Source organism: Haplochromis burtoni, unplaced genomic scaffold (genome assembly GCF_018398535.1).
Source record: "Haplochromis burtoni strain Fernald_Lab_line unplaced genomic scaffold, NCSU_Asbu1 Contig_25, whole genome shotgun sequence".
NCBI lineage: Eukaryota > Metazoa > Chordata > Actinopteri > Cichliformes > Cichlidae > Haplochromis > Haplochromis burtoni.
Window position 1 is genome coordinate 2550507 of NW_024582386.1, and position 25625 is coordinate 2576131.

General features: G+C 38.8%; 1 protein-coding gene across 2 annotated transcripts in view; it reads left to right on the forward strand.

The window, feature by feature from the left end:
* Positions 1–25625, forward strand: part of necab1 (N-terminal EF-hand calcium binding protein 1) — a 37586-nt gene that overhangs the window by 1405 nt on the left and 10556 nt on the right. For both annotated transcript variants that reach the window (XM_014332134.2, XM_005917470.3), the window contains exons 2-7: positions 1986–2010; positions 5246–5354; positions 10090–10115; positions 10318–10415; positions 18049–18185; positions 24419–24540. In XM_014332134.2, the coding sequence (XP_014187620.1) occupies positions 1986–2010; positions 5246–5354; positions 10090–10115; positions 10318–10415; positions 18049–18185; positions 24419–24540 (517 nt within the window). The remainder of the gene's footprint in view (positions 1–1985; positions 2011–5245; positions 5355–10089; positions 10116–10317; positions 10416–18048; positions 18186–24418; positions 24541–25625) is intronic.

Here is a 25625-nt window from a genome sequence, read left to right on the forward strand (position 1 = left end):
TAGTACATTTAGCATTTAACCGGAGTTATTAAAGGCAGAGACCTCTATCTATCCAGCCAATGGCAAACTCATTATCTGTCTTCTCCAACTGGATTACAGGGAATCAAACCATTTCTTGTTTTTAGGGGAGAGCTGGACACAAATTGTTGCTTCTTGGGTATATTTTGTTTCTTCTGAGCTTCAACCTCAGTGTGCCTCATTAATACACATATCTTCAACCCAATCACTGACATTATCTCAGATGTTTGCATTTTTATTCTGCTGCCGTTGTTGCGGTGTGAGATTTATTTTATTAATAGCATATGAAAGATTCATTTGGGTGAGCTGAGGTATGAAATGAGATGAGACCCGGACTTGAGTTTAATTACAGGGGTAAAAGCAGAAACGGCAGGAGTAGTCATCAAGATTACTCTAAATATTATTTAAGCCTGTGCTATTAAGATTGTGACAATGCGTTCACGGGGTGATAAAGAACAGACACAACAGCTTTAGAGAGCAGACACAATTACATCAGGAACAGGTGCTTATTTTGAGCATTTATTAATATCTATATTATTTTTATACTTAATTGATAAAAACTTAATTATATGTAATTAAAATACCATGACTTAAAAATACCCTATTCTAGTTTCTTATAATACAAAGTGATGTCTTTTTTGGTAGTCTTTTCTAATTTATGTACACTCACCAGACACTTTATTTAGGTACACCATGAAGCTTAGTACTAGTTTGAGTACAGGGAGCTCATTGTTATGCTCAAGAAAGCATTTTGAGATGATATGTGATCCTGCTGGAGGCAGCTGTGAGAACATGAGGACACTGTGGTTATAAAGATGAGCAACTCAGGTAAGCTGTGGCCTTAGAATGATGCTCAGTCAGTACTAATGGATCCAAACTGTGCCAAGAATATATTTTCCAACGCATTACATCACCAGCAGCCTGAATCACTGATACAAGGATGGATCCATGCTTCCATGTTGTTTATGACAAATTCTGAGTGTAGCAGCAGAAATTGAAACTAATTAGACCAGATAATGTTTTGTTTTTTTCTAGTCTTCTGTTGTCCAGTTTTGGTGAGTCAGTGTGACATGTAGCCTCAGTTTCCTGTTCTTAGCTGACAAAAGTAGCAGCTAGTGTGGTCTTCTGCTCCTGTAGCACATCTACTTCAGAATTCAACATGTAGGGCATTTAGAGATGCTCTTATGGATATCTTTGTTCCAACGAGTGGTTACTCTTGTTACTCTTGCCTTCCTATCAGCTCAAAGCAGTCTGTTCATTCTGGAATTTTCATCCAGAGAACAGCCACTCACTGGATATTTTCTTTCTCTTTTTTGGACCACTTTCTAACATGGTTGTGATGGTTCCTGCCAAGTGAATGGTTGATTACATATTTGAAATAATAATGAAACAAAAAAATTTTTCTGCTTTGTCGCTTTGTAGAGGAACTGAATTTAACTAAGAGATGAAGACAGAGAAGCAGTATTTGTACAGCAGATTAAAAAAAAAACTGGAAAAAAAAAGTAAATCAGAGCACAGAATCGACTGCCAGGAGCTTGAAGATGGTGGGTGGATATTTTATAGTAGTTTTCTTTTTCTTTCTTTTTTTAACCTGTGTGCAGCTTTGGGCTAGAATCCTCTTAGTCTGGAAATCCCACAAATAAATGAATGAATTTAAAACAGACATCATGTAGATATAGATTTATCCTCCAAAGCCGCCTGTGCAGAGTCTTCTTCACGGTAAGTAAAAGTAGGATGTGCTATTTTGAGGATGGTGGCTCAAGCCTTTTACAGCTGATGTGGTCATTGCCACTCCGCCTTTCATCTCCTCTGGACTCTGGGACAGCACTATCAATAATTTAATGACGCACTGCTTTCGGCAGAGTGATCGATGATCCTCGCACTCACACACTTACTTACTTTAACTCTGGTGGTGTGGAACCTGCTTTAATATCCTGTTGTTTTTTTTCTTCATTTCCTAATTACAGATCTTACGGAGGGCCGATAAAAACGGTGAGTATTTCACCATCTGGCTCGTTTCAGATTCACACACCAACACCACTCTCTTCTGTGTTGAGCATCACTTCAACCTTTCTTTCACAGATTACTTTCTCAATGAAATTCCGATCATGACTCTCTGCTGATACTCTGTCAGTTTCCATGGAAACAGGAAACTGACCATGCCCACTGAGGTTCAGTTTCAGAGCATTTACAAAGAAAAACACTGACATTTGTGAACACTTTTATGATAGTGGTCCACACAAAATGACTCAGAGGTGCCCTATCAGGTGGCAAATTATGTTGTTGTTTCACCTCCACTCTCTAATGCAGGATAAACATACAAAAATACATCTTTTATGTTCTTATTGATCAGAGAAGAGCAGACAACAAAGGCAGGGAATCCAAAAAGCACTAAAATAATAAATAAATCTCTTTCTGTTACACATGAAAGTGTAATACAGGATGCACATAAATCCTCCATCTTAGCTTCTTTAAGCTGCTTCATTGTTTACTTTTCATTTAAAAACTGTTTTGACCCCACACAATTCAAGCAAGTCTTTGTTTGCTGAGATAATAAATATGCTTTGAAATAAATAAAACAAGATCTAAATTTCTTTCATTTAATTCTGGCTAATGTTAATTTTTTTTTAATTTAAATAATGTTTTTGTAAGAAATGACTTTGATGCTCTGACTTTTACTGAAGTGTATTATAAACATAGATTGTATATAAAAGATGGAAGTAGCCTCTGGGTCTGAACAATGAGGACAAACGTCAAAGTGCCTCAAATCTGCATTTACTCTAATGACCTGCAGGGGGCGGCTTTATTTTTTAGCTCACTTTTCTGATTGCTTTTTAAACACATTTGCTAGTTTAAAGTCTATTCACCGCCTCATTACATTACATCTTCTGTGGCTTTGTGCTGTTCATTAGAGTATAATGCTAAATCACAGTTTACCATTTCAATTTAACATTTAGCCAGGGGAGTAGGAAAATTAGCAATTTGGTTAGATGATGCTTTAAGTTGTGGTTATCTTGTGACTGACAAGCGCCAACCTTAGACCTCAGTCACTCATGGAAGATCCTGACTTGTCTGAAAACACTTGCAAACTATTTGTTGTGAAAATACTGTGAAAAGTGTGACCAAACCATTCATTAATTTCCACAAAACAATAAATATAAGAAAAAAATAGATCAGTTTATAAGGAAATTCTTACCAGATGTTGGTAACAACCCATCCAATCCATACATGCAAAGAAATCACACCATAAATGTCCATGAATTAAGTTATGTGTAAATAGAAGAAATGATAGAGAGAAAATGTGTTGATCATACGAAGAAAGGAAGGTGCAAAAAAGCACAAAAAGTCATGACCCCTGCTGAAATCTGTCAGGAGTTAGAAAGCAGTCGTGATACTTTGTGCAAATTATTACGTTTGCTTTTCAAATTAAAAGCTGCTCTTAATTGATGCAACCAACACGTTTCAAAGGTGCAGCTTTTATGTTGAAGGCGAGTAGTCTCTGTTTCTGGTTTGGGTCACTCTTTTTCAAGTTTCACGACTGCTCGGCGAGTTGCATTGCAGACTGCACATAACCATGACAACCTGCAAGCGCCCAAACAAATCCCACTGTTTTTGATACAATACTGTATACCTCTTTGTAACCACTTTCACCCAGTGACTACCTGCAGCCACTTGCCAGTTGGTTGGGCAATACACATTTTTTCTAGCAACTGATGTTTCCCAGGGATTTCCTGACTGGTCTGTGTGACTGTGGACTCATGAGTGCAGTAGCCACGATGTCTGAGATTCACCCTGTTTGACAGTTTCATAGCAACAAGCTGGAAATGGCCAAAATGTTCATGTCGAGGGTTCAGAAGGGGACGTTATGAAAAACTGCCGCTATGTCCATCCTATAACGTCCATCAGCGATAACCTGGCGGGTGTACTTTGCAATAAACAAGTAAACATTAGCACCCCTTTCTGGAAACAGCTGTTTGTTTTACAGTGTTAAAAAGGAAAATAGTAGAATCAATTTTCCTATAAGTCATATAACATACCGACAAATTAACAGACCTCTATATTTAGTTGTCTTTCTTGCATATATTTTTAATTTGGGGCCTCAGTTTGTAGCAGGAGGTTGATGGTTTGATCCCCAACTCCTACAGGCAGCATGTAGAAGTGTTCTTGGACAAGTTGCTGACCCATTTGCCCCTCATGTCATTAGTATATTTGTTACATCTACCCATTAAAAGTCTGCATGAATGTGTGACTGCAGCTTGTAGTGTAAACAACATAAATGCAGTCCAGTTGAATTTAGCAGAAATGACCAAAAATAGCAAATCAGTATTTTTCACATGGCATGACATGCTCCATCATCTACTAAATATCCATCCCACGCCGTGTATGATTTGAAGCCTTGTCATGCAGCAATAGAAGTCATCCCACGTTTGTTTTTATTGTTGCACAAGGAGCAGCACATGCCAAACCTGCTCCGAGCGTATTTCTGAATGCACTGACAGTGACTCACTGTAGGCTCTATTTTTGGGCATGTGATTGTGTTCCCTTACAGCAGCTATAGAAACATGCTACACATTTCCTCCAGATCAGGTCAGCAGTGACAATTTGAAGATGGGCCACACTGTGTCACAAAAACAGGAAGACACCACTGGAGCCAGAGCTGCGTGAAAAACGAGATGTCGTTGGTCTTTGTTTTCGCTGGAGGGCGTTCAGTTTGGAGCGCTCTGTTTTGAAATTCTGTTTATTTTCAGCTCATGAATATTTCATACTACTTTTATTCTGTTCATAATTGCAGCGCCTCAAATCATAAAAAATGACTGACTGTTTGATATAATGTTAGTCTAGTGGAACAAATGGTGATGACCTGCTTTATATATGGAGAGAGGGATAATAAAAACAAGATCAATGTACCTTTGCTGGTTTATTTTGTTATGTTATATTACTCCTTGTTTGATGTGAAAGAGAATCTGATGTTTAAACTTGATGCAATGTTTTACTGGTATAATTTTTAACATCTAAAGACACCTCAGGTCAAACCAGCTCAAGACAAATATTCTTTATCAATGTCATCTTATCAGTTTTATAACAAAATGATCCGCCAGTTTCACTTTTACATTTGTTTGGACACATTTTCTTATTGTCTGATGTCTTGCAAACACAAACCAAATCCACGATGTTTTAAAGTGTTGAGAAAGAAGCCATCCTGAGAAGATTTGTTCTTTACCCCCAGATGATGGAAAGCTGTCCTTTGATGAATTCAAATCCTACTTCTCTGACGGAGTCCTGACAGCTGACGAACTGAAGGAGCTCTTTCACACGATCGATACCCATAACACAGAGTAAGACTCGCTTTACCTTCTTACCAGTTTATTCCATTCAGATTCCATTCAGGAGAGGTAAGGGGCGAGAGTAATCGGTTTCAAAATTCTGAACGATATCGTTGTGTTTTCCTTTTTAATAACATTCATCTTTTTAAAAGTAAGAAGAGATTTACTTGCTCAAATTATTTTGTGAACTAACTAAAATAATCCAACAATATAAATGAAATGGCTGGTAAAATTTGTTTGGAGCTTTCCCACTGAGGCTTTGAGAGGTCATTTTGAATTTAGTTACTGCTTTCAAAAAGAGTTTTTTTTTTTATTGTAATACCTGTACAGATTTTTGTTTCACCCTGAGAGACTGCCACAAGTAGAGAAATAAAGTGAGCTTCTGCATGCTTTTCTTGTACACCATGTCAGTGTGTACTAGTGTGTGAATGTGAGAGTGAATGAATAGTGGAATTGTAAAGTGCTTTGAGGGTCTCGAAAAGTGCTTTATAAATGCAATCCATTATTATTATTATTATTATTATTATTATTATTATTACTCTCAAATATCAGGCTTGTCTAACATGGTTTCCAAATTCTTGTGTATTATAAGTCACCTTTCAATCAGGGAAACCGTCAACGCATCACAATGAGGCCTATCATCGTTAATGATGATCCCAAAGTCCTCCCTCACTACACCTGTGAACTTTCTCTGTGGTCTTCCTCTTTTCCTCCTGACCTGCAGCTTTGTTCTGCAAGACTCAGCTGGAGGTGGAAGCACAGTAAATACAGATCATCTACTTTTAAAAATCAGGCACTGATGTGCAATGTTCCCTTTATATTCACAATGTCCCAAACACCTAACGGTGAGAGGAAGCCAAAGACACACTGACACTTTACTGTCGACCGATTTGCACTGATTTTTCTGCTTTTTAGTTCACACCAATTCTTTTAAATCACACACATGAGAAACCACATTACTTATGCTCCCTGCAGACATTATAATGTGAACCAGCTCCTGCATCAATCAGGATACAGATAATACTTATACAGTCACTCCTCTGTGATTACACTGAAGGCATTTGTGAGCAAATGACCCGCTGAGCCACAAGATATTTAGAAATAGCTGCTAGTTTCAGTTATATAATAGCAGTGCAGCACTGAAGCACTGTTTCTGTCTGAGAGGCATTTAGCAGGTGAACAAACCTTTTAGTGCCATTTTGACAAAGCTTAGATTAGTATGTAAGTATTTCAAATCTCTGTCTTCCAGCTATATAACACTGGCATCCTTAACCCTAAAGTCCCCGATCAAAGTTTTATATAAAGGAAACAAGTAGAACTAAATATATGTGTGTTATTGTAGAGTGATGTAGAACATGGTTAGGTTAGTAAAAGCATCTGTTATTGATCTAATGTTTAGATAGTCATAACAGAAGAGAAATAAAAGTGTAAAGCCATGCTAGCTTCTGTGCCACGCTTCAATTAGCATGTGCACAAACAAGCTAACAAGTGCTGTCATAAATATACAAAGTATAATATAGAGTAACTGTATCATCTATCACCGTGTACAACCAGTATATAATCACACATTATTATTTGGTTTACCCTTCATTACCTGCCAAAGAAATGGAGAATTTATGGTTAGCGTTAGCGGTTTCACACAGAGCGCCACTTTTAGCACTTTAGCCACTGACTCTGTTGTGCATTGAATCAACACTGCTGGACATTTGGTTTTATGAAACTAAACTAAAGCTATTCACAACAGAAGAAGTGGTTATAGTGATTTATTTCAATAGAAATACATTTTCTAATAGAGATGTCAAAGACTCGAGAGCACTCAGTATTTTTTATGATGAATTACCACTTTGAATAAACCACCTCACCTGGCCCTCAGTTTGATGTTAGACATTGAAAAATAATGATGATTATGTGTACTAATAAAGATCTGCAGTCTGAATCAGGTTGAAAATAGTTCTTCAAAAAGTGCTTCATAAGGAGAAACTTCATTCTGTGTAAGCTATTAGTTAAGTTTTCTTTGGTGTGCCTCACATTAATCAGATGCAGGTTCTGCATCAGTGGTCTAAAAACACTAGAAAGAGACTTTTGTAAGCTTTAAAGCAAGCAGCTGTTGAGCATTCAGCCAGCTGTTATAAACAAAGAGCTGGCTTAAAACTACACAAGGATGTAAAGGAACTTGTTCTGTATGTTGTTGGGCTTGTAGTTTACACACTGGGCCCTAGTGTCTGTTGATAGAGTAATAGTCACAGGATGGTTGTTGTTGTCTATATCACCCGAAGCAAACAGTGCTAATTCTATTAACACTGCTTAATGAGTACACTTATCAGGAAGCTTATTAAAATATCTCTGTTCACTCCACACACTGGTGTGTCAATCATGTTACGTACTTCATTGGTGTAATTAAACAACCAGAAAATTAAACACTCTGACTCAAGTGGTTTGATACAGGTTGATTCTCTCTCTAAATAAATAGCTGCTGCAGCTCATCACATCATCACAACAATTATAAGAATGCAGGATTTGCACTCGGCATTACATCACACAACGATCACCTTGGAAAATTTACATTTAAATCAATATGTTAAACAGTTTCAATGTTTTGGTGTCCAAACTCACGTAAACTGCAAGTGGACAAAAGAAAAAACAAGCTCTGGGGAGGCCACAGCGATCAGTAAGTCTGGTCTCCTCACCTAACCAGTTATAGAGCCTTTTGAAAGGTTGTGCATCCACTCACAGAGCTAAAGTTAAACTTACTAACAACTGAATTTCAGTTTTTTCAGAAAAGTTTTTTGCAGACTGAGCACAGAGGCATCAAAACTGAAGTTTAATTGATTTTTATAAACATTTTTAAAAGGATAACTTCAGAAACAAAACCAGATTTCTTAAAATCAGAATATAGTTACTAACTAAATTTATTATATACACACAACCAATCACATGACAGCAACTTTTTAGGCATGTTGATAAAAAACATGAAAGCATATATCAGTCCTGCCTTGTATCAGCAGTTCAAGCAGAAGGTAGTGGTTTAATGTTGTTAGGGATATTTTCTTGGTACATTTCAGCCTCCTAAGCACCAGCTGAGTATCATTTAACCACCACAGCCTACCTGATTATTGTTGCTGACCATGTTCATCCCTTTATACCCAAAGTGTATGCATCTTCTGATCTGCAGCCACAGCAAGGTGTAATTAGTTAAGAGGTCATTAGTGCCTAAGTCCTCATCGTATACTTTTACATGGCCTCAACAAGATAAGCCAATGATAGGGGTGACTTAACAAAAAGAAAAGAAATTATTTGGCCATTTGAAAAGCAAGAAGAAATTATCTGGCTTTGTCACCACTTGCTCCTACAGTCATCACCATCTAAACATCTGTCTACTTCCTTAATATTTTAAAGTGATAATAATTATTCCACAAACACATTTTTACACCAGATCTCTTCCTGACTCAGTATTAAAGATGATTTGTGGCTATAGCTGGAATTGAACCAACAACCTTTCACTGAGTCAAGTGAATGTGTAAAACAGCACACAATCGAACTACTTCAGAAACAAGCAGATGACGTAAGTGTGTATGTGTAGATTTGATGTAATATTTGTAATGAGAATAGAGACCTAAAATGTCCCTTTATTCCTAAGCAGGGCTCAGCAGAACTAAATTAATGATATTTAGTTTTATTATATAGATTGTATCAGATATGTATTCAAGAAAATATCAACAACAAAAAAAGAAAAAATGCATACTGTTGACATGCAGTGGAGTCCAGTTTCCTATTATCTTTACCAGACTCCGTGTTAATGTGTGCCTCCACCTGTGAAATGAACACAGGAGGAGGCAGATGACAAAGTTGTAAGGAAGTCAATTGGAAGTCTCTGGTTGAATCCTATATTGATTAAAGAACGAGTAACCAGATTGTAAGGTCTCCCTGACAGGCTGTTAAACCTGCTCGGGTCCATGTCGAACACTGACATTATTCAATACAGTGGATTTAAACAGGCATACACAGCATGCTGCATGTATGGATGACAGATTATTGATATGGAATTAACTGTATTTACAGTATTTCAAGGCTGTTTTATTTATTTATAAAGGTAACAAATCTTCAGAGCAATGGTAATGTACCTTCAGTGTCAGAGCAACCAGGCTTCAAGCAAAACAGGAGAGAGGCTAATGGTGCGTTACTTAGTTGTCTGACTTCTGGCTCCTCTCTCCGTTTTCTCCTGTTTGGATCATTGATTGCAGCACTCTCCTCTTGCAAACAGCAGCCACGGCTTGCATGAAATGTGGTTTAAACGAGTGAAATCCCCTGGTATCAATGACTAGAGCAAGAAATAAGATGTGTTTTTTGTGTCGTCTGAAGATAGTTGTAGTGCTGATACAGTGCCTAATATTCCCTTCACTTCGTCACCTCTCCTTTGTTCCACTTCTTTTCTCTTTTGGGCTCTCTCTTTCAGGAACAAAAATACTCAGACCACCCAGAAAAGCATCCATGCATGAACATTTATTAGAAACGGCCAACATTTCTGAAACTCCCCATTTGGCCAATTTGTCTCTCACTCATGCCTCTGGAGGCCAAAACACCAAAATTATTCTGTTACTCATCGCATATTTTACTCAGTTCTATCTGTCATCACATTGATTCATCAAAGCGAAGACTGTGTCAAAGAGATCTTTGCAGGAAAAATGTACCTCTGTCCCTGGAGACGTCTGTTTTTAATTTAAATACCTGTCATTTTCTTCTTTTACAGCAACTTGGACACGGATGAACTCTGTGGTAAGTTGAGTCTTTTAAATGCAGACAGAAAAGTAAAGATAGGACAGTAAGATGTGAGACATGGTCACATGCTCCCAGACCAAACCCCTAAGGCAGTGCGAGTGAGGTGTCACACCAGTGCTTCTTCAACAAAACACCTACAGCCCTGTCCCAGTTGTCTGACTCACAAAATGTTTTTTGGTTTGGTTTTTCTGCTTCGAAGAGTACTTCTCCCAGCACCTCGGTGAATACGAGAACGTTCTTGCTGCCTTAGAAGACCTGAACATGTCCATCCTGAAGGCGATGGACAAAACAAAGAAGGTAAGATGCTATAAATGAATGTAATCAGGGGGAACATACAACCGACATGTGAATAGTAATGATGTTTCCTGTGTTAATATTCACATATCTTTTGGGCATTGATGTTTTTGAAATTCTCTTGAAAGTGTGTTTTTCTTTTTCACAATGATTTCTGCATTTCAGATTTTATGCAAATTCCAGTTCTTATTAAAACAAAATAAGTTAAGGCATTAGACTGTTTTTTGTGCTCTTTCTATCAGGGAGGTCGTCTTGATGAAGCTACTGACATAACAGATATTTTAAATGCACCTTTATTATTATAAACGTAGCATAAAAAAGTAAGAAAATTTGTGTTTGTCAACTGTTTCTTTGGTGTAACAATCTTGCCAAATATGCATGTGTGTGTGTGTGTGTGTGTGTCTGTATAGTCATCAGCAATTGTATTACACGTGTCCAACTCAATATCTAATCAGCCAATCACGGCTGACGAGGCAGGTCGTGTGGAGGTAAAGTGAGGACCCCAGTGCAGTCAGAGGTTGGTATGAGGAGTGAGTTTATTTAAATGGAGACGGTGAGGACAGGGACTAAGAAATAATTAAACAGGGAAAACCTAAACGCACAGAGCTGAATCTAAAACTCACAGGATAACATGCAGATGAACACAGGGAGACATCACAGACGAACCAGCAACCAGCAGGAGAAAACACAGGGCTTGTATATTCACAGGGACAATCAGGAAACAGGAGACAGGAGGGAAACACAGCTGGGAGAAATCAGAACCGACAAGACAAGGAAGCAAAGCAGAATACACTTACATGAGACACAGACCTTCAAAGTAAAACAGGAAGTACACAGAAATAGCCTGGAGGGAGAAAAAACATGGAGGAGCACATGACGGGATGAGGAAACAGAACACAAGGAGTGGGAACAAAGCACAATACTCACATCACTATATCCACTACGTTCACACTGCAGGTCTTAATGGTTAATTCCGATTTTTTGATCGATTTTTTTTTATTTTTTTGTCTGCTTGTTCACGCTACAAATAAAATGTGACAGCAAACGTGCTCTAGTGTGAACCCTCAAAGCGGCCCGCATGCGCAAAAGAAGACGTCACACACAACGCGCTCTGTTTAGACCCAGACCAAACAGTATTGTTTGACTGATGGCCGTTAATATCATCCAGGTCATCGTAATAAAAGGATCCATATTCCTTTGACAATAATATGTGTGTGTTTTTTTCACAGTGAGTGAGTTAAGACTCAGTGGATGTGACATTTGAGATAAGTTGTGTCAATTGGAGTAACACAGGAAACTTTTGATTAAATTTAGAAGATGTACAGACAATAGGAAGGCATGTTTGATTTTCCCAGAATGTGTCCAAAGCTACATGCTGAAAATCAGCATGCTCCTGGGAGGACGCCCAGCTGGCGTTCTCAGATCTCCCATTAGTCACATTTCCATTACAGAGCCAAAAAGGACAAGCCATGGCTCATGCATACTACTAATGAACCCCCCAGAACAAAACATGTTATAATTCTTTTTGGACTTGCAGCTAGCACAGATGACAAATTGAATGGATTGTGGCTGCGTTACCAAACAAATATGGCTTTTGATCTTTATGTATTACGTCCTCTTGATCTTACTGTCTGAAGCAGAATGCCCTTTGCATTATCAGAGACGAGAGGAAGGAAGATGAGAGTGGCATGAGACATAAAGTCAAAAAGACAGGAATGATCAGACACGAAGAAAAATGGCAGGGTGAAAGGAGAAATGACAAAGAGAAATGGGAAAAGGATGTGAGCAGAAGGAAGAGAGGTGTCTTATTAGATCTGGAGGGAGAGCTTCTATTTCTTTGTAGCACTCTCTCGTCTTCTTTGTAGTATCTCAGCTGGTGCACACAACACATGCTGTGAAGCTCAAATCGCCCCTCAGATCTTCAGTGAAGCAGACATCTCATCGTGGCCATTGTGTGGGAGTCAAACCATTAATTTGTCAGTTGTATTTTTTTTTTACTGGCACAGAAAGAGGTAACAAATGATGACATCCAACTTATACATGTAAAAGTTGTAGTGTCAAAGATAAATGATGGCCAATCTCAGATAAGGCTTTGGTTTATAGAGTGTGTTGGGGAAAAAACAGCAGTAAAGGTAGATTTTATAGAAAAAATTGGATCAAAACAGATTTATTAAGAAAATATGAGGTGCAAAAAAGTAGTAGAAGCTCATAAGACAAAAAGGCGTTGTGGGAAAAAAGGTTAGACATGAAGGAGCATAGCTGTGAAGTACACCTGCTTGAAATTTCACCATTTCTGCAGAGAAAAATACACATAGCTCTGCAACCCCTTTTGCAATCATTCAAGGGTCTCAACACGTTTAAGCTGAGGTGTGAAAATCAAATCGCACCTCAAATCATTTTTCTGTTCTCCAAGAGGATAACTGAGAGCCGGAAATGAGACATCGGCGGGGCGGTGGCGGAGGGGAGAACCAGGCAGTGTGTATGCTAAGGATTTATCATTTTCTACTGATGCTATTCACCTTGCAAATCTCTCAGAAAATCTCTAGTGCTCCCCCTAGAAAACACTCACACTGGATATTTGAGCCTAAATGAAGACAAATTATTCTGCACAAATTGGACAGAATGTGCAATAACTTCCAAATGAAATTCCAACACTGGACTGTGAAAGACACACAGGTTTTCACCACGATGAAGTCTTTCTGCTTGCGCTTTTTATAAGATTTCTTTGACCTTAGAAATGAGTCACAGAAAAAAAAACAATCCCCGTGTTTCTCTGATTGTCTCTGGGTATTGGCTGAGCAAGAAGGAGAACAGATGCTCCTTTAGTCACAAGAATAAAGCTCAATCGTCTCTGTTGGGCTGAGTATGTATTTCAGTGGGTAGTCTCTGGCTGGGGATGTACGTGAGGGGGCTGCAAGGTGTTTGTTTTTTTTAATATATATTTTAATTTTGCACTGGAATACAATAAGTGTGTGCACACAAGCTAATTTATTTGTGTCCATGCCTCATGTCTTTATGTACACGTGCGGGGGTGCTGGAAGAAGCATTGAAGCCAAATCTATGTGATCATAGTCAGTCCGTCTTTTGTTTTATACAAATACTGATGCCAAACCTGTAATCTAAAGTTTTAATTAATAAAAAATAATATGCAGTGCTGCTGCCTGGTAAAATGTAGCCGTGTTGTTTGCTGTTTGCTAAGTTTAAAATTAGTGGAAATTTACACACTCCCCAGAAACAGATTAAAACATGCAAACTGAGTTTTACTTAGCATAGTTGTTGTGCTCAATCAGCTTGCTTTTGATGTTATTTAATTATAATTGTTAATCAGGATTTTTATAATTACTAAGAGTAAAACAACTGATGCTGAAGCTGAGGTATGATTGCAGGGCTGGGATTGCATTTATTCAGTGCGGACTTAAATGCTATGATTTTAGCAGCAGTTCTGGGTCAGAGAATGAGGTAGAAAATTATAGAAAACCACACGGTTTTGCCTTCAACAAAGCTCTCCTTTGACCTTTTGTACAACTGAAAATAAAAGATCAAAGAAGAGGCCAAAAAAAGAAACATGAAGCTGTTTAAAATGGTTCTTCATTGTTGAGATGGACACACACACGCTAACACACACTTGCACAAAGGTGGAGATCACAGGAGACTGACCTTTACCAGTTTTGTCATGACTCACTCTGGCTGAGCGAGCGCGCAGGCATGTGTGCAGGTGTGTACATGTGTGCGTGTTTGCCAGGGGATCAAACAATATCTGTGCATGAGAGATAATGAGACTTTAAAAAAAAGTAATACTGCAAACACTGCAGAAACTTTGTGTTATCTGTACTCCTAATCTAGTCTGCTTACATATGGTTTTGTGTATGTATGTTGTTAAAAGGACTGATGGGGAAGAGTCTTAATGATCTGAATGCTAGAGGAGTTGCTAAGAGTTTATCTCTCTCCCAGTAGGCACCCACTCAACAAACTGTAATTAGTGAGTGTGTCTGCGCACACATGTACACAACATATAAACAAATCCAGCTTTTAAAATTCAGCCATTTTCATCGTACTACTGAAAAACACAGCAGTTACCCAAATAAAGAAACACTATCTTTTGTTTTGCTTCGATGCATGCATTACGCACTCTCTAATCCAAGTTGCATTAGCGTTTGCCTTCAAATGCCTCATTGTAAGTGGAGTGTACGAATGCTCATGGTCCTCAGAACTGTAGGAGCAGGTCTGCCATGCAAACAGCAAACTGCTGTGCTGACCATCCCTCACTCTCCTTTGATTAGATTCAAAACAGCACTTAGCCCTGCTGTGCTGTTCCACGCATAACAAATGACATCTCTCCAAAACCTCATTGAGTCTAATTTTCCAACCTGCCATGAAAAAATATCCAACTCTGACTCACAAAATAACAAGAAGCTGATTGTTGCCAACACAACAGAAATGTAAACATGTTATTTCTCATAAATAACTGCAGGCAAACACCTGTTACACCAATCCGAAGAAAGGATGCATCATTAAGAGGTGGTGATTGATGCTGTTTGTTTACAGGTATAAAGCTGCAAAAATAACACATTTAATTCTTTAAAGTCATACTTCTCAATACTGCATGTGTATGTTTATAGTATCACGACTATGCACATGGTATCACATGACTGAGAACATTGTTTTATCATCATTTAGACCCTCTCACTCTCTCTCTGATAAATAAATACCCTACGGAGCGAAGACTAATGAATGTGTTCAGGCTGTTAGCAGCCTGATATGTTTTGGGGGAGTCAGTAGAGATCAAAACAAACCAAAGGGGCAGCAAATAGTGACCATGTGGATAAATAGAGCTTCGGAATATGTAAATTTGAAAATGTTTTCTAACCTCTTACCCATAACACATTTAAAAGTAGAGTTCAACGTATTTAAAGGTGTACTCACAGACTTCCAGCTTTAACTTACAGGGTTTCACATATATTTTGTTTTATATGTTTAAAAATTGCAGCCACTTTTATACACAGCCCCCATTTTCAGAGGCCAAAAAGGAAATGTACAGTTGGGAAACAGATCAGAGCTGAGTCCTTGGTGTTTTATTGCAAATAAGCAGAGAAAAGCTCTAGAGTGGGATTGTCTTTGACAACTTTTCACTAGAGCTTTCACTATAAGATCAAAGACGTGTTGATTCAAGTAAGAGAGTTTATCAGATAGCAACAAGGAGAAGTAAAAATCAAAAGTCTGGTCCATTCTGATTATCAGCTCAGCAACACCAAAAGGCCTTAAAGAATCAGAGCCACTTCAACGGGACAAGACTCAGCTGTTCATCTGCATCGTAAAGACAATGCTCAATCATTTATGGACGCCAGTGTTCACAGTTTGGACAGAGAAGACAAGTGGTTTGAAAGAGGAGTGAAAGAAGCCATCTGTGTCCACTGTGAATGACCATCTTTGAACAGAGGGCTGGTTTACGACACCAACTGTCTGCCGTCTATAATCCAGTTTTGAGATCCCCTCCCAGACGCCTTAACGCCCACTCACATCCTGCGCCATTTGACCTCAGTAAATCACATGACAGGTTAGGGTTTCACAATGGGTTTACCTGAAACCTTGGCTGATTGTGACCCACACCCTGATTGTGACTTTTGCATGTGTGATTAGACACTCCCATTGGGCTTAAAATCTGGGACTGTCCACCAATTGCTCTTAGAACTGAAGAAGCTTCTTGGATGAGAGGTGAAACATCTGCAAGAAATTTCCAGATGCATTTCTTTCCAAGCGCTCTAGGCTACGATGACCTGGATGACTGAGAACCTTCACAAACAGACAGAATCATTGTGAAGAAAAACAACTGCACAACATCTAACCAAGTAAAAAACAATCTCAAAGAGGTAAATGTAACATTGTCAGGGTCAATCAACTGATACCTTCACAATAGAGGAAACTACAGCAGGTTAACAAAACGGTACAAACCGCTGTTTACACCAAAGAACAGCATGGCTAGATTAGACTTCACCTGAATAAAAGTGTCTTCACAGTTCTGTAAAAATGATTTGGACCAATTAAACCAAGATGAACTTGTACCAAAATAATGGGAAGAGAAAATTATGCAGAAGGAGAGAAACGGCTTATGATACGAAGCATATCACATCATCTGTCAAACATGATGTCTGATCTACATGATATTATAGTATTTGGATGTATTGCTGCCAGTGGAACTGGGTCCCTGGTGTTCATTGATGATGTGACTGCTTGCAGAAGCACGATGAAGTGTACAGCGCTAATCTCTCTGCTCAGATTTAACCAAATATGGACAGTACACAGTCTGTGTAATATGTGATGACTGGATGAATAAACAAATATCAATCAAACATCAATAATGACCCAAAGTGTGGTGCAAAAGCAATCCAACAGTTTTTCAAGGGATGTTCTTCAATGACCAAGATAGTCATCTGATATCAACCCAACAGAGAAGCTTTCAGTGACTGAAGACAAAACTGAAAGAGAGACCCACGCATCTAAACTAAAGGTGGCTGCATTAAAGGGCCAGCAGAGCAGCCATTGACTGCAAACAATTTTCATCCAAGGATTAAAATCTTTGTATTTAGAACACAAATATATTAGTTTCTCCAGTTATTTTTGAACCTCTGAAAATGAAGTCCGGTTATAAAACTGGTAATTCTTTTTTGCAAAACCTCTTGAATTAAAGCACACAATCAGAATGTCAGTGTACAGAGGCAAAACAACAACAAAAGAGTTTTTGTCCAACAAATGATGGATCTAACTGTATATCAGTGTTGACACACACATACCAGCAGTTCAGTTCCTATTAAATCACCTCCTGTCATTTTCTGTGCCGTCACATCCTGTTTAGATTTTTGCTTCTTTGTGAACACGGATCCTGGATCCAAAGAGCCAAAAAAAGATTTATTCAAATAAAAATGACTGATCTCAGATAGAAGCAAATATATGAACTACCCACATTTGCAGCTTTCTCAACTGAGTCAAGTTGGGTTTATCTTACAGTATATCATCCACCTGCATTTACAGTTACCACATCAAGGCATTTGCCCATACCACAAGTGAACTAAAGGTGCTGAACTCAAGTGTATCTGTAAACTGGGGGCACCTGTCAACAACATTAATAAAATATTAGCTGAAAGCTTTTGTTCATGGACAGAATTCTCCATTTAAATCATGACATAAACAAAGAATGAGTTGTAACGTTGTTAAATGTTAAGTGGAAGAATTCACTTTTCACTTTGTAGAAAGTGAAAAGTGAGCTTAACCCGAGTCGTTAAACTCGACTCGGGTTAAGCTCTCCATCCTACATTTAACTCGACGTCGACTGACACATTGCTGACATCAGTCTAGTGTGGTGGATCAAACACAGTTAACAGGGATTCTTTTATTAAATAAGTTAATAAGAAGACCAAAGGTTTGACATCTGCTTCTTTCTTCTCCTCTCTTTCCAGCAGCACTGTTGTGTAATCTTTTCTAAATGAATGATCTCGTGGGCATCTTTTAATTAGCAGAGGAGGTCTGGGCGTCGAGTGACTCCCGGCTGGCATGTGAAACGTGTCACAGCTCTCCTCGTTCGGCCCTCCTTCACCATGCCTCCTACTCTAACTTGTCCTCCTCTAATCGCCTTGATTGACAGGATTATCAGGAGTCCACCCACTTGGAGCAGTTTGTGACCCGCTTCTTGCTGAAGGAGACAACCAATCAGCTTCATTCACTTCAAAGCTCACTCGAGTGTGCCATGGAAACCACAGCTGAGCAGACTCGCCAGGAGAAGTAAGAACAAACCTCCCCTGGTCATTCACACACGCACACACACAATTAGTCTTTCAAACTTGGGCAGAATATATTGTACAATAGCACCAATAATTACAGCTCTCACTTTTTTTTTAAACCACACACACCAGTTTGCCTCCCACATTTTAGACTTGATGCCAGCATAGGTTCTTCTTAAGTGTTTGTGAAACACACCTGCTTTCTGTTGCAATCCAGCAGTTATTTGTCCTAATTTATCTGATTAACTTGTTCTCCATGAAGGCATATCTGAGAGAACTGAAGCACAGTGCTGGTATGAGCTAAAACATCTATTGTAGTTCTCTTTTGCATTTTAGAATCTTTCAGCTCTTTCTCTTTCTTTTTGCACAGACAAGGTGCCAAATGTTGCGTTAACAAATGGTGCCAGATCAGTCAGTGCAGTGTAAAATACAATACAATATATATAAAAATATTTATAAATATTTCAGTTCGGTTCAGTTCAATTCAATTCTATTTTATTTATATAGTGCCAAATCACAACAACACCTCAAGGTGGTTAATATTTTAAGGTAAAGATCCTACAATAGTACAGAGAAACCCCAAAAATCAAACAAACCCCTTTGAGCGAGCACTTGGTAACAGTCGAAAAGAAAAACTCCCTCTTAACAGGAAGAAACCGCCAGCGGTAAGGGCAGGAATGCAGAACAAAAAGCAAGCTGTGAAATATAACCAGAGATTAATAATGACTAATTATTAAATGTAGAATGGCATAAAAAAAACACTGAGTGAAATCTAATTTGATATGATTTAATATACCGAACATATATCAAATGTTTAAGTTCAGATATTTTACTGATTCATGAAGAATATTTGCTCATTTTGAATTTCATGCTAACAACACATCTAAGAAAACTGAGACAAGAGCAACAAAAGGCTGGAAAAGTAAAGCCTTGCTCCCTGTGCACAGGGAACAAGGCCAGGGATGAATATTTGATGCCTGCGATCTTCAGGTCTTTGGGTAGTATTGTATTAAAGAAAGACGTTATTCATTGAAATCACTGCATGGGAACAGAATAATCCGTTTCTGAGGAAAAGTTAAAATTCTTCTTGAAAAATGTTGGACACTACATCCCTTGGACTAAAGTAGAGAGGCACTATCCAGCATCAACACTCAGCTCAAAAGCCTGCATCTCTGATAGTCTGAAGGTACATTACAGTGCCTGTGAAATTGGAAGCTTACACATCTGGATTTGGCTTTAAAGCAACATATGCAGCATATAACATCCAGATGATTTTTCAGGGAGGGCCTTGCATATTTCAGCAGGAAGATTCTAAACTGCATACTGCATTTATTGCAATAGCATGGCTTCGAAGTACAAGAGTGATGAACTGGCCTGCCTGCAGTCCAGACATCTCACCAACTGAAACATTTGGAACATCATAAAACAAAACATATGTTAAGCAGCTAGACTCTTCTATCAGGCAAGAATGGGACAACCTCTCCCAAATATCCAGCAGCTGCTCTCCTCAGTTCCCTGTTTACAGGCTGCTGAAGAAAGTAGGAGGGATGCTACATAGTGGTAAACATGGCCCTGAAAAAACATTTTTGAGACATATTCCTGCCTTTAATTTAAAAGTGAGCTAGTATTTTCTTAAACTGGTAGACTTTCTGAGTTTAAACATTTGATATGTTTTCTGTTGTGAATGAAATATGGGTTTATGAGGTTTGGGAATCACTGCTTTTATTAACAGTCTATACAGCATTGTTTTTCAGAATCAGGGTTGTTGGATTTCAGCTGCTGTGTTGTCACAACTGTTGTGCAATGTGCAAAAATGTCAGTTTGTTTTTACTACTGCAAGCCATGTTTATGAATACTAGAATGTTAAAAATATGACCTTAATGTGGTCATGATCTTATTATTATAATTTTTATAAATGCACTGACTGCTAATGAATACTCGCCTCTGAGCGTGAAAAGTGAAGGAGTGATGATTCAACCCGAGGCTCATGTTCTTAGTGGACTCTGTTTCCCGCATGTGCTCAAAGTATTTGATCAGTCTGGATCTGCGTTCAGGAATCAGACATGCCTCATTAGTGAGGATGACTCACCAGCGTGCAACATATTATATATGGTGTGAGTGTGGATGTAGATGGGTGTCCCCTGCAGGTCATGTCTGTGTTCATTATAATCCTGGTGTGTTTAAAGCTCAGGTAATGATGCACCTGTCACCGATCTCAGATCAACAATTGAGCAACAATTTGCTGCCATTTGCAACCAAACCTGCATTCAACAGATTCTGAAATCGAACTGTTACTAAATAATACATTTGTTTTGTTTTGTCTTTTTATTCCAGGCTGTCCTTGTTTTGTGTTTCTCTAATTGCTCTTTGGTCTCTGCGGAGGAAACATATTGCTGAAAACACTCCATTGCAAACTCTTGCTGTGTTTCTAATTAAGTGCTTATTGGATGCTGGATTTTGGTATTCCAAACACATTAATCGCAGTCCTTAAGTCCTTTTGTTTTTTTCTTGCCACCTTAATCTTTATGCAGCAAAGGTTGAAGCTCAGTGGAGAGCAGCTGGTATCTTTGACAAACATGTGACGCTCCAACACTGAGAGGCTTTGGAGTGCAGTACAGGAACAATGTTAATTATTGTTATGCCTTCTGCTGGAAATCATACAGAATTTTCCTTGACATTTGTGATCAGATTCAGAAAGAATGACACAAGTGATTCCAAAATCAAAATTTTTATTTATGCTCATTTTTGACCCTCAGGGCAGAAAACATGGACACCCAGTACAGTAACTCAAAAGTGAGGCGAAGTAGGGTTTTAAAGTTCATACCATGGATGCAGCTACTAAGAATCTCTGATGCAAAAACCCCAACACAGGACCTGAGAAATGCATCTGTAGATCCATCCACTGTTCACTGAAGCCTCATCAGAAACGATCTCAGTGGAAGGGTGGCTGACTACAATATGCTTAAGGAACAAAACAAGGAGAACAGGCAGAGGTATGCCAAATTACACAGAAACTAAACAGAAAAACAGGAGCAACCAGTCTGATGGAGTGATGAATCTAAATTGGAAATTTTTCATTCAAGTTATCATCAGCTTGTACGGAGGTGGTCAGGGAAGAGGCACGGCAGTGCACGTCTACAGCCATCTGTAAAGCATGATGGAGGCTCTGTCATTGTTCAGGGTTGCATTTCAGCTGGTGGTGGTGGTGCACAGAAGTGCAACCAGATTTTAAACAAAAATCCTACAGCATCTGGAAAAGATCTGATTTGCAACAGGTTATTTTTCTGTATGGCAACGATCCCAAACAGACTACCAATGCAGCCAAAGGAAACCTTGATAGAAAAACAATGGAACTTTATCACTCATGGATTGTCCTCCACAGAGTCTGGAGCTCAACATTACTGAAGCAGTGTGGGATCATCTAAAGGCAGCAAGCATCCAAAGAAGAGCTTTGAATGTCCTTCAATAAGCCTGGATAACTATTCATAAGGACTACAAATGACTAGAAACCTCCCAAAGAGTTTATGCTGTGTTGGAAAATGAAGGTGGCCTAATACCCAATAGTGACTTTGAACTGATGAGAGGTTGAACATTTAAAAAAAAATTTAAAAACTTCAAAGTCCAGTCACTTTTCTTTCCAAGCTCCAATTATTGACTTCCAAGCTCATTAGAACTGCACAGTTTCCACGTATGTTTGCACATGTTTCAAGAGCTCACTAAACCAGTTTTCCCATTTTTCATCTCAGAAATAAAAATAGGAAACAGTAGAGAAATGAGGGGTGGCTTCAGTCTACTACTTTAGCCACATTATGTCTCTTATGTTTTCCCACGTTACATCTGCAGCTATCGAAATCGCAACCAAAGATCCAAATCCCCATCAAATCATTTTACTTCCAGTTATATTTTTGGGTTGATACAGTTTTGCTTTCCATAATATTTTGTTTCACACAGTAATTATGTTGACATTTATTCTCATGGGCAGAAAATGATGCGCTGGGATAAACAACCTTTAAATTAAGGAGACCTTCACAGACCGTCTTCCCTCTAAATGCATCGTTCTTTCACTCTCACGTCATTTCAAAGTGTGACTGTCGCTCGCTCCCCAAGCAGCTTCTCCTCTTCCTGCAGCCGTCTCACTGGAGAAATTGCCTTGTGCGTTTGAATTGCTCCGTCCTTCCAAACATTCGGAGATGTGGTTCTCTCTGGTGGTTTAAAATAGGTTTTTGTATTCAGTTGTAGGTATATGTGAATAGGCTATGATGGTATTACTCAGAACTGAGCTTGGGCCATAACAATGGCTCAAGAGCTTTATGTTTCCTATTGGGTTAGCATTATCTTCTTCATCATCCTCTCTGGAAAAAGATGAGCATTGAGATCGCACTTTGCTCTCCAGCTTCGAAACCTCTTTTCCCTCCTCCTCAGTTGGCATAAAAACTGTAGGAGGAACATGTGGATGGGGAAGCTGTTGTGCTTTGATCTGTTAGATATCTCTGAAAGTTTTAGCAATTAAAGCAGCGATGTAGGTGAGATTGTGACTCACTGGCAGATCAAAAGGGATCTGCCCCTCCCAATTTGTCCTCATCAAGTCTCAGTGGTATAGATGTATTAGACAACAGCTTGTGAATTAAAAACTGTGCTATGTCCCACCACTCTCTTCCCAACAAGAGCAGATCAAGCTGAAGAAAACCTGGTTGTTTCAAAAGTCATTACATTAAGATTGAAATGAGTACACTCCTGAATACTGCACAGTTACAGTTGAAAAACAAAGTTTCGATCACACAGTCTTGAAAAACAAGTGTATCCCATGTAAAATGTTTTCTGTGTGACTTTTTAAAAATCAAAGTAAACGTTTAAACATGTTTGAAAGAACAGATTCAGTCTTCTTTTGAATTAAAGAAGAATAAGGAAGAAAATAGCTTAATAGGCTGGTGAAGAGGGCCAGATGTGTCCAGGCCAGGCCCGTAGACTCTATAAAGGAGGTAGGTGAGAGGAGGATGTTAGCCAAGCTCATACCCATTATGGGTAACACCTCTCACCCCTGCATGAGACTGGAGGCCCTGAGCAGCTCCTTCAGCAATAAGCTGTTACGGCCACCGTGTAGGATGGTGCTAAAATATACATGTATGTCTGTGTATACCACTCTCACTGTTTATTTTTCCTTTTTTATTTTTCTATTATTTCCTTAATTCACTTTTTCCTTCCTGCTGCTGTAATAAGTGAAGGGTTTGTTTAAGGGGGGTTTACATCTAGAGTACAAGTTGGTCTTATACCTCAAATTGCTTCCATTTTAGCAGTAATAATGTTTTACTGTGTTTTGCTGTTCATCTGCCATCAGTCTCCAACATCAGCTTCCTGAATTTTTTGTTCATTCTCCCTTATAAAACTTCAGTTTCAAAAGCTTTGTTGGTTTTCTTGCTATTAAACACAACTGCAGATGAAGAAAAACACGTGATTACAGCATGCCATCATTTGTTTAACAAAAGTAAACCAGAATACAGAAGCAGTGTGTGAAAAATGAAATATACCCATGACTGTAGAAGCACATTTAGCAGCAATAACGTACTGTAAGCAATCATTTCTTGTTTGGCTGGGTTTGTAGTTACTCTGATCATTGCATGCTCTGGTTACACAGGACCTTTTTTTCGACGTGACTGTATCTGGTAATAGTCCTGGAGCTGAAAAAGAAGTGAGCATGTAGGGTGTTTAAAATGTAGAACGAGTTCAAAATAGAATTATGACATGCTATGTACACACGCACATGCATGCACGCGGGCGCAAACACACACACATGCACACAATCATGCATGTTCACACGCAGCCTGCTCACAGACACCCTGAGGTCCCTTCAAAGTATGGGAACCAACAACTTGACAGCGGTAAGATAAATCTTAGGTGAAGACACCCTGTAGGTGCACATACCTTGTCACTGCCATTAGTATCACTGTCAGACCAGCATTACATAGAAATTTAAAGCAAGTCAAGACAACTGTGGCTCCAGACACCTGATTCTCATCACAGATTGTAAGAAATAGAAGAAAAAAACAAATAATTTAACTGTAATTTTGTGATCACCACATACGACATGTGCTGAAAGAGCATGTGTACTTTACAGAGGGCTGTGATGCAGTGTGTCCTTCAGCGATTTGACATTTTTTAAGAAAAACATAAAGAAAGTAAAAATGTATGCTGAAATATGTGAGGCTTGGGATATTTACTGGCCTGTTTTGATTCAAGACAGGGTCCTGTGAAGCCAGAGGTGTTGTCCATCCAGTGGTCGGGTCGTCGCTCTAATCGGAGGCTTCAGAGAAACAACAGCCTCTCCCCCAACAACCCTCTCTTTAGCCTCGTCAGTTCAGGTGGGGTTTTTTTTAATGTTTTTTTATGTTTAAATAACTCTCCATCACCATGTTGTGTTGCGTTATATTTGACTGTGATTCATTCCTTGGGTTATCCTGCGTTGTTTCTGCCAGAAGCAAAAAAAAGCTGCTGGACCAGAGTCACACCGAGGGAGAGCAGAGCACAGGAGGGGAAGGAAGGTCATGTAGGTGTGAGAGAAACAGTGCAGTGAGACACACAGAGGGATCTTGAGGTGGAGGAAGGCTGTGACCACATGTGTTTCTATGTTTAGTTTCAAAGCCACTTATCTGGTGCACAGGTGGAGGTTTGAGGTTGCACATATTTGGAGGTCAGTGGCAAGTCTCAATGCAGTACCTGCAGAGCGCACTGTAATTGGCTGTCCTGTTGTTGGCTCTGCAGCTAAAACATACTAACATTAGCACCCCTGCTAATATCAGTTTAGCAGGGGTGCAGGGTCAAATTAGGGGTCAGCTATTGACTTTGATTACATCTACAAAGCTTTTTTTATGTTTACGTAGTCACTGTCAATTATAGTGAGAAAAAATGGCTTCTTAATGGCTGCTTATTTCTATAATCTGAGTTACTTCTTTTGTTCTATAATCTATTACTAAACAACTCCAGATACTACTACACAGTATGTGCTGTTTACCACAAGCTCTGACATTGTACAGGACTGTAGTTACTATACAATCAATCAACCTGCTTTAGTTTTCAGCTTGTTTAGCTGTTCCTGGAGTTGTTTTGCCATCACCTGCAATTTCTTCATTTTTTTAGTTTGCATCTAGATTTTACTTAACTGTCATAAAACCTGATTCAAATTAAATAAATATGAAATCTAGGTATGATTTTTATAATATTTCTGCTTAGAATCCTGATAAATATTCCTTTATCTACGACAGTTACATGTTTCCAGTGGTTTTTGTTTTCATTGTTATAAGTTTTTAACCGTCGACCTGGATTATAGCGCCAGATGTGGTTGCTAGGAGATCTGCAAAAAAACGACAGAGCATCTAGGAACTTCGATTACAGTGGTCAAAGCTTTTCTCATTGATTGGCCTGGTTTCTTGTCGCATGACATGAAAGG